This window comes from Rhinolophus hipposideros (genome assembly GCF_964194185.1).
Source record: "Rhinolophus hipposideros genome assembly, chromosome: 11".
Lineage (NCBI taxonomy): Eukaryota > Metazoa > Chordata > Mammalia > Chiroptera > Rhinolophidae > Rhinolophus > Rhinolophus hipposideros.
The window spans coordinates 41,498,142-41,507,744 of record NC_138057.1 but is presented as its reverse complement, the minus strand read 5'-3'; the positions used below and the strand labels follow the sequence as shown (position 1 = coordinate 41,507,744).

General features: G+C 35.8%; 1 protein-coding gene across 2 annotated transcripts in view; it reads right to left on the bottom strand.

Annotated features, from left to right (window-relative positions):
* Nucleotides 1-1,151: 1,151 nt before the first annotated feature.
* GCNT1 (glucosaminyl (N-acetyl) transferase 1) overlaps nt 1,152-9,603 on the bottom strand; it is a 32,068-nt gene continuing 23,616 nt past the window's right edge. The window contains exons 3-4 of one of the 2 annotated variants that reach the window (XM_081067547.1): nt 6,857-7,007; nt 1,152-5,786 (exon numbers count right to left, since the gene is read on the bottom strand). In XM_081067547.1, the coding sequence (XP_080923673.1) occupies nt 4,360-5,646 (1,287 nt within the window). In that variant the 5' untranslated portion in view covers nt 5,647-5,786; nt 6,857-7,007 and the 3' untranslated portion in view covers nt 1,152-4,359. The remainder of the gene's footprint in view (nt 5,787-6,856; nt 7,008-9,603) is intronic. The other variant, XM_081067548.1, reaches the window with a different exon arrangement.

Below are 9,603 nucleotides of genomic sequence, written 5' to 3'. Positions count from 1 at the left end.
GTTTTAAGAGGGAGTCTATTACAGGATTAATTCCTGGTTTTGTATCTATAATCATTTGATTACATAAACTTTTCAGCTCTGAGTTGTTTAACACCCAGATGCCGAGAGGAAATCTTTCACCTGGGAGATTTATTTCCTGCACTGACGGTAATGAAGGAGGGTCAAGGTGCTCTTCTGGCACTAGCTGCTTGTCAAGTAACTTTAATTCAAAGTAACCAAATTAAATGTGCCATTGTGGGGTATGTGGGGGCAGCCTGCCTTGGTAGCTAACACATTTTACAGAGTTTGTTCCCATGATAACAGGTAATGCAGTCCCATTATGTCTTAAAACTTTTTTTTTTTTTGCATAACTATAGAAAAACTATTAAGTTTTAGATATCTGGAAGTATTTGTTTATTTCACGTTAATTCTAAGACGAGATTCCTGAGCTTTTTACTTGGACAACCATGTCATCTGCAGTAATAAAGTCTTTTCTTTCCCAATAGTTATAACTCTAGTTTGGGTCTTATTGCATCAAAAAATTTAAACCAACATTCTGATGACAAGCCCTGAACACGTTAAGCACATATTAAAAATTATTTGACGAGCAGGCTTATAAAGGATATTTAAAGCTCTAAAGCTTTTGAGAAAGGTCTGAGGTCAATCAATTTTTCCACTTTCTAGTCTGTTTCATCTAAAATGGGGCTGGGCTAAAGTGTACCCAGAATGGTTTAACTGGTGAAGAGAGAGGACATTTGGAGCTGACACTCAGTATTTGGTGAGAAGGGGCTTCCCCTTTCCATCAGCTGTGCCTTACACATTGCAAACCACAGCAAGTACCAGATCCTGTTTAGGGTCATTCAGTAGAAAAACTTAGTGGAAGACTGCTTTCCACCCTCAGCAGACAAGCTGGAGCTAGTAATGCCCTAGAATGCAATACTGGCTATTAAATTGCATTCTTCTGAATCGTTTTGCACAATCTGTGTTAAATTTTCTGCCCTTGCCATACCCTCTTCCTCACAGACGTTTCTGCCTGGAGAATTAATCTCATGTTTTTAATCACTACTGACACACAACACTAGTTGGTTACAAAGTACCACATCAACTACTAAATTTAACATCTGAGTGCTGATAGCTAACAAAAACAGAATAATTTGTGGAGACAAAGCATTGGTTTCTAAATGGCTGATTTTAATGGTGGTATATATAAGTTCCAAATGCATTCAGTCATGCCCACATTCAGAAGAGTATAACCATGTTTACCATGAAACAGTGTTGTATTTATTTTATATTTAACATAATGAGAAATGATTTTTATTTTTCTAAGCAACTGGAAAAGTCCAGTTCAATTGATCCTACAAAAGAATTAGGGGAGGCTTTCACCTCCCCTGACAACTACAAAAGAAAACTCACTTATGTTATTTCATTTAAATGAATTGTATTTGACAAATGATACAAATACATTTTTAGAGACAGTAATGCTTCACATTTGCAAGGCTGAGCAGCTGTCTACCATAGTCTGGGAAGAGCCTAGGTAATTGCCTATTAAAAAGAACCATTTTTATTAACTTGTCTTTAATAGGTCATATTGACTCTTTTTGCAGTACTTCATTAACTAGAATAATCCTTCTATCAAAAAATTGCAGTCTGTGTATGTTTAAGGATTTATTTTTGAATGATTTCTAATAATTCCCTACAAAAGATCTTAAATGAGAGTAAAATTTGTGTTTAATAACTGATGTATATGAAATAATTTAAATAATTTCTTTATCTTTCCCAAAGAATTTGTGTTTTGCCCCTCCTGAATGTACTATGGGTGTCCTTTTGAAACCAACTTTTGATGTTTCAAATTGCTTGTCCTGGGGGTATAAATTTCATTTGCTTTAAGTTAAGCTGAAAAGTATAAAAATAAGAGTCCTGATAAACAAATTCTGTATAGTCCCAATAACAGGCATTGGCAATACGGTAACGTTCAGCAACATTTCGACAAGTACCATTCTAGAAAGATGAGGTACCACAGCTCCATAAAAGATGATGGGTCCAAGTTTTAATGTGGGGTTTGGGGCAATGGACTCTAAAGTCGTAATTTTTTATCTGTGTTGGAAAAAAAATCCCTCAAAACTTGCCAATTCAAATGTAAATCAGATGCAATAATACTATAAGTGTTGAAATGAATGATAACTTTAGATATTTGTAAATATTTTTTTTTTTAATTTTTGATTTTGCTAAAGTCAAAAATCCATACAATTCAAAGCAAAGGGAGCACAATGTTGACAACCAGTGACTCCAGGTGAAGCTTATATGGTGTTCCTGTACTATTGCTGTTAACTTTCCTATTGATTTACAAATTTTCAAAATAAAAATGTCCATAAAACAAGACACCAAGAATGAAGTAAAAATATAAGACATAGACACAAAATATGTGTCACTGAATATCACTGCTTTTAGAGTACAAAAAAACCACAAAAGCCCTATCTTATTGATAAAATCTTTCTGCTAAAAGAGAGAATGGGAGAAACATTTGACATGCGTTAAAAGAACAAACTGGGTTAGAAAGCATTAGAGGTGGAACGCTATGCACATAGCACCCTCACTGCTGTCATCTCTAGGGTTTTCAAAGCTGCCATATCAAATCACACAAAACATGGCAATCCACTGACTTGCATGTTTACAAATGATGATAAAGGTTTGAAAAATGTGAAACTTTCAGGAGGATCAGTATAACAAAGCTCTCCATAAAATGAAAATACTTTCTAACTCTGAGGAATAAAAATGTTTTCTCAGTTGAAGTCCTGAAAACCGTCTGATATTATGAATTTCTCATGTGCCATTTAAGTTGGCTAGGCTTTAAAAAGTAAAGTACATGGTTTTGATTCTTGTTTAAAGTCTCGGCTAAATGGTAAAGCTTCACATTTCCTGTTAGATCTTTGGCTGACCGGTATCAGTTTAGAAAAAGGACGAGATTTTTTTTTTTTTTAATCTTCATTTACTTTGAGAGGAGGCAGCACAAAAGCAATCTCAATTCATGTCTTCTGGTGAAAACAGTAAAGTAAAAACCATATGATGTGAATAATACCAATATTGAAACAATCTGCCCCAAACTTCATGGTCCCTTTTGGATTCCCAGGCCTTCAAATACACCATGTTGAACAATAGCACACCTCTTCCCTCCTCATAGGTTCTGAGAGAGAAGAAAACTTACAACCCAAGGGCTAAGGAGCAACCAATGGGCAGGTAACATGAAGAAGCAAGGACAGTGGAAGCCAGTTCCTTTCAAAGGGAGATGCAAGTGACATTAGGATACAAGACTCTGGGAGGTTAGACACAAGCAAAGAGCAACAGCCTTAATATCTGCGGATAGTGCCAAATGCTGGTTTTTAACACTCATGATAGGCCTCAGAAGTTGTCTAAATATGACTCCTCTTCCCCACTCCATACCTATTTCATTCTTTCTGTTTTACTTCTTTCTGTTTTCTGTTTTAGTTCCCTACACTAATTACTCTCAATCCAATCATATAAGAGAACTGAAGCAATCATGAAACTGGGGTACCATGTAAACAAGTTCTTACACAGCTTGATAGCAAGGTTTGGGGGGAGGAGTAGAGACAAATGTTTGGAAAATTGAGTGTTATTCTGTAGAAACTATAATATATAATAAAGATATCTTAGCTCTTTTAATAACCTAAGATATCTTTTCTAATAATCTAAGATGATTCATAGAATCAACTAAACTAGAAATTGCCCTTTTTTTGTTTTCAAAAACATATGTACATTGGTAGAAGCAAAAATTAGTCAGAAATATTTACATTCAGTCAAGCCCATTTTCTCAAGTTCCCTGAGAAGACATACACAGATACACTACACAATGCAATGTTACAGCAGAAAGTAAATTATCCGTAAGAATCCTTTATAGTAAAGGCAAATTTCTAATTCAACAAATATAACCTACAATATAAATTATATCCTTATGATTGGTTATTACTATAAATTCATTCAAATCAGGAAAACGGTCGTATTTAAACCTCTCGAAGTAATTTTGGCACAGATCAAATCATCATTTTGTTAAGTCCCTGAGCTCTTTTAACAGGTTGGTTGTTGCATTCGGCCTCTTTCCTGGCCACCTGGGCCACCTCTCCCCACAATGCCTCACATCCTGCCCTGGCCTCATGTTAACTCCAAGCCAATGTTTAACGCTATAAGCTTTCTAACGGAATGTGGTCTGCAGACACCTTGTAGCTTCTCTGTCATGAAGAGGTGGAGTCCCTGGTCCAAAGAGCGCCCCCTACTTTTCTCCTGGTGTTTATTAACAGAGCAGAAGAATCAGAAGAGGGTACATCTCATGTAGTCTTATTATTATCTAAAATTGCGTACAATGAATGGTCAGTGTTTTAACGTCTCCAGGGCTTTATGCCTCAGATGCTCATCCAAACACTGGATGGCAAAGAGGTCGATATCTGTGTCAAACTTATTAGCAAACAAGTGGTGCTTGCGCAACATCCAGTTCAAGTCACCTGCTCCAAAAACACACACGGAGCGTATGTGGACACCGTTGCAAGGCGGGTAGGGGGCGCCCTTGGAAACATCACCTTCAAAGTACTGCCACTTGACAAACCTAGCAATTGCAAGCATGTCGGACATGTCATACTTATGGCTTAGGGACAGTGAGCCTGGGACTTCAGGGATCCTCTGAATAGTGGCCCAGAGATACTCATCTGGGCTGTATGTGTCTTTTGCCCACTCCATAAACTTTTGGATTTTTTCATTCTCTAGCACATACTCCACATAATTCCTGCTGACCACAAAATAGGCACTGCCTGAAAACAGAGGTGTTTCAAGAGGAGGCTGTAATTTGTCAGTCCCTGTGTTTGTCAGTTTTCCATTAACGATGGTATAATGCTTTTTCCACCTTTCTTTTTTATTGGATGGCATTTTCTCAGTTTCTAGGTTGTTTTCTCCCTTTAACGACTTGAGTTTCCTGACAATTTCCAGGTTGGTTTTAATAGGAAAATCCATACCACAAAGATTTATCAAGTACTTCCAGTCTGCACTCAGTTGGTAGAGGTCCTGCATACAGTTGAGATCGGCCTGAACCCGACTCCACGATGCGTATACCACAGTCTCCAGCTGACTGGCCACAAAGACGTTGCTGAAACAGGATGCAATGCCAATCACCGCAGCCAAAAAGGAATCCTCTGATTTTTTGTCCACATGAATGCAATAGAAATTCTGAGGCATATAGATAGCCCTCAAGAGCCGGTCAAGCATTTCAATTTTGTGATGAACCACTATGGAATATGCTATTGGAAACTTTTCCTCTTCTTTGCTAAGGGGTTCTACAATATACTTGCGCTTCTTGATGAAAGAAGTACAATCACTAGTCATGTTTATATAGTCAAGGTTTGTCCACCGAGGTCGCCTTCCAAATTTCACTGTTAGAATCTCAAGCTTTGCCTTTTCGATTTCATTTATATCACCCTGTAAAACTTTGGTGCAGTTAATATTACTACTAGGATTCTCTCCAACCAGCTCCAAATGTTCAACACTGACAAATTCGGGCTTTTGATAAATTCTTAAAACAGAGAAAGTAACTAGGGAAAAAACGAGAAGCAAGAAGTAGTATTTAGTGGGATAAGAAAAAAGTCTCCTTCGTAGCAACTTCCTCAGCATTTCAAACAACAATCAGGGACTTTCTTTATTAAGGGCGGTCTTCTAGGCTTCCAGCAGTAATGATTTTCTGTCTGTCGTGGCCTTGAGAGTTGTCAGTTTGCATTTATTAGTACAAAGGCATCTTGAAGTGGAAAACAGAACTAAAACAAAAATAGAAATGATACATATAAATACCGTCTATCATGACATCTTCTCAGGCTCAAAGATTGTCCTCTTTGCTGCAAGGTCTGATGTTTAAAACAAAAACAAAGTGGGTCAATCAGAGGAAAAGGGGTAGTGTTACAGGAAACCTTCAGTATCTAATATTAATGTCAAATTGTTTTAAAAAATTTGAGTACAAGGATTTGCTAAAATATCCTACAATAAACATTTTACCTCTCAGGTATATTGAGGTGCAAAACACAGTTGAAGACCTAGGTTGTGATTATTGAACTCTCCATAGTTGGTGGGTTTTTGATCCTGTGCCAGTTCTAATTAGCACCCCTTGACTAGAAATCATTAATAATCTGGGTTCCTCCTGACAGATCCATTACTGCCCATCAGTTGGTAACAACAGCCTTAAATATTTGAAGAGATCAGACCCATTCTGCCCTTCACCAATTTAGGGGTGCTCTTAAGGACAAGTTCAAAAATGGCTGTAACTTCTAAGAATCTTTGAAAGAAAAGCAGGTTAACTGAATTTTTAAATCAGACCAGAAAGGCTCGGTGGAAACCAGGCCAGATTTGTGACTGTTTTGGATTGACCTTACGACATACACAATCCAAAATAGAGACACAGCCTGAATTTCTTGCATTGGTTATATAACAGGTTTTAATAATTAAGGCTTGCAGAAAAACAACAGTTGTATATAAATTATAATTTATGACAGAACTTAGTCTTATTTAAAACAGGAACCCAACCCACTTTTATTATATAAAATGTTTACAAATATTTAGATATTGTTTTGTTTTCAAAAATCAATTTTATAACTTGGCAATTGGTTCTATAAATAATAAATGCTATATTCTAACAAAGAAAGTCAAATACCAGCAACTGTCTCTGTAGCAGATTTGTAGAGATTTAAAACTTATTTTTAACACCAGAGTTAGCACTAGAACTTTAAAGTATTTAATTAAGAAATAAATTGTGAATATTAATAATACAAACAAAAGTAAATGTTGACAGTTATTAATACAGAATAATGTTACAAAAAGTACTCAGACTTTTTACCTTTTAGAATTAAGGAAAGTCTGGCTCATTTAGTTCTCTGTTTCCAGGTAACAGCCTGTGCCCATGTAGACTGCATCTCATACAGCCAGATTTCTTAATTTTACCAGGCATCCAGCAATGGTGTTATGCCTCATGAGGCTTTTTTAAAAATCTGTGAAATAAAAAGGGAAAAGTGTGAAGGGATGTGAAGCACATGTAAGTATACACATACTCAGAAATCATGCTAGTGATCTAATCCTACTTTTTTTCTCAAAATTATGGAGTGTTGATTTCTCTCTTTTAAAATTTCCTTCTCTCCAGTCTCACTTATTTTTCTAATGCTATGTGGTGGATTACTAAAGTTTTAAAAACACCCTACAAGTCAGATCAAGCTTTTTCAATGAAAACTCTATGAAAACTCTAGTAGCATGTTTCAAAGTGTGTGCCAAGGAACAGTTCAATGGTCCAATATGACAGGAAAATGCAATATATTCTGTTCCCATTGTGAAACATCCCAGTGCTGAATGGTTTATTAGAAGATAATCCTGCAATTGAATTAACTGCTTATCTTCTTCCAACTCTCTTGCCACCCCACTCTAAACTTCTACTAGAAAGCAAAGACTGGGAAATTCTGCTAAAATGCTTAACCATCTCAACCATTAAAACATCAGATTTTTAAACAAAATTATGCCCTTAATAAGCAATCCCTGCCTCTTATTGGTTCAAAGCATTTGAGAAAATCTCTGTCTAATCATGGCCTCACGTAACAAAGAATGTAAACTTTAGAAAATTAACTCAGGAAAGTCACTAAACAAGCAAATAGCAATAACAAACCCTGCGTTGAGCAGGAGCAGAAGTCTGATTTCCAGAACTGACATATTATAAAATGTCCACTTTCAACAAAAAAATTACAAGGCACATAAAGAAACGTGAAAGTCTGGCTCATATACAGGAAAAAAGTAGTCAACAAAAGCTATCCCTGAGGAAGCCCAGGCAGTGGACTTAACAAAGACTTTAAGTCAGCTGTTATAACTGTGTCCAAAGAGTTAAAAGAATAATATGTAACAAAATTGAGAATTTCAACAAAAAGATGGAAATTATAAAAAAGAACCAATAAAAATCTGGAATTGAAAGTACAATAACTGATTTGGAAAAACTGAGTAGAAGGGCTCAACAGCAGATTTGAACTGACAGAAGAAAGAATCAGTGGAACTGAGGACAGCTCAAATGCAGTCTGAAGAAAAAAAAGAAAAAAGAATTAAGGAGAATGAACAAAGCCTCAGAGACCTGTGAGATGCCAACAAATGTGTAATAGGACTCATAGAAGAAAAGGATTGGAGAAGTGAGGGGTGAGGAAGAGAAGGAAAAGGGGGAGGGCTGCATAAACATGTATGGGGAGAAGGGTAGAAATATTTATAAAATGGCTGAAAACTTTCCAAATTGTTTTTTTGTTTTGTTTTGTTTTTGTTTGTTTTTTTGTGGTTTTTTTTTTTAAGGAGAGCACAGCTCACAGTGGCTGGTGCGGGGATCAAACCGGCAACCTTGGTGTTATTAACACCACGCTCTAACCAACTGAGCTAACCAGCCACCTGCCAAGTTGATTTTAAAAAATTAATCTGCACATCCAGGAGGCTCAATGAGCTTCAATTATGCAAAATGGTATAATAACTTTGTTAAACAGTTTGGCAGTTTCTTACAAAGCTAAAGATGTGTTTTTTGATTCAATCCAGTAATCACGCTCCTACTAGGTATTTATCCAAATTGAAAACATACGTCTACACAAAAACCTAAATGTTTATAACAGCCTTATTTATAATTGCCAAAAAATTGGAAAGAATCAAGATGTCCTTAAGTGTACCACAAATTGTGGTACATTCACAACATGGAATATTATTCAGTGATAAAAAGAAATAAGTTATCAAGCCATAACAAGATTTAGAGAAAACTTAAATGCATATAGCTAAGTGAATGAAGCCAATCTGAAAAGGCTACATACTGTATGATTCCAACTATATGATATTCTGGAAAAGGAAAAACTACAGAGACAATAAAAAGATCATCGTTTGCCTGGGGCTTGGTGGCAAGAAGGAACAGATGAATAGGTAGAGAACAGGGCATTTTTAGGGCAATGAAACCATTCAATATGATGCTGTAATGGTGGTTACAAGATGTTTTGCATTTGTCAAAACCCACAGAGCTGTATAACACAAAGAAAGAATGACCCCTCTTAATTATAATTAATAATGATATATCAATATTGTTTCATCAATTGTGTTATGGGGTATATGGGAATCCTGTACTTTCTGTGCAATTTTTTCGTAAGCTTAAAACTGCTCCAAAAATAATCTATTAAAATCTAAAAGAATTAATCTGCACATTCAAGAAGCTCAATGACTTCTAAGGATAATAAACTCAACATACTTCATAGTTAAACTGTTGAAAAACAAAGACTAAGAAAGAATCTTGAAAATGGCAAAAGAAGAGTGATTATACAAAGGGTCCTAAAAATTAATAGCTTCAAATAGAAACAATAGAGACCAGAAGGTAGTGGATAACATATTCAATAGACAGAAAGATAAGTATCCAGAACATATAAAGGATTCTTACAATTCAAAAATAAAATACACAAATAACACAATTGTGGACCGGTGGGATTTTTTAAACAAGAGAAGTAGAACTATCCTAAATAGATTTTTTTAAGAATGTGAGTACATAGGAAATCACCCCAAGATTCTTACAGAATATACAGTTCTTAATCAAAAAAGGAT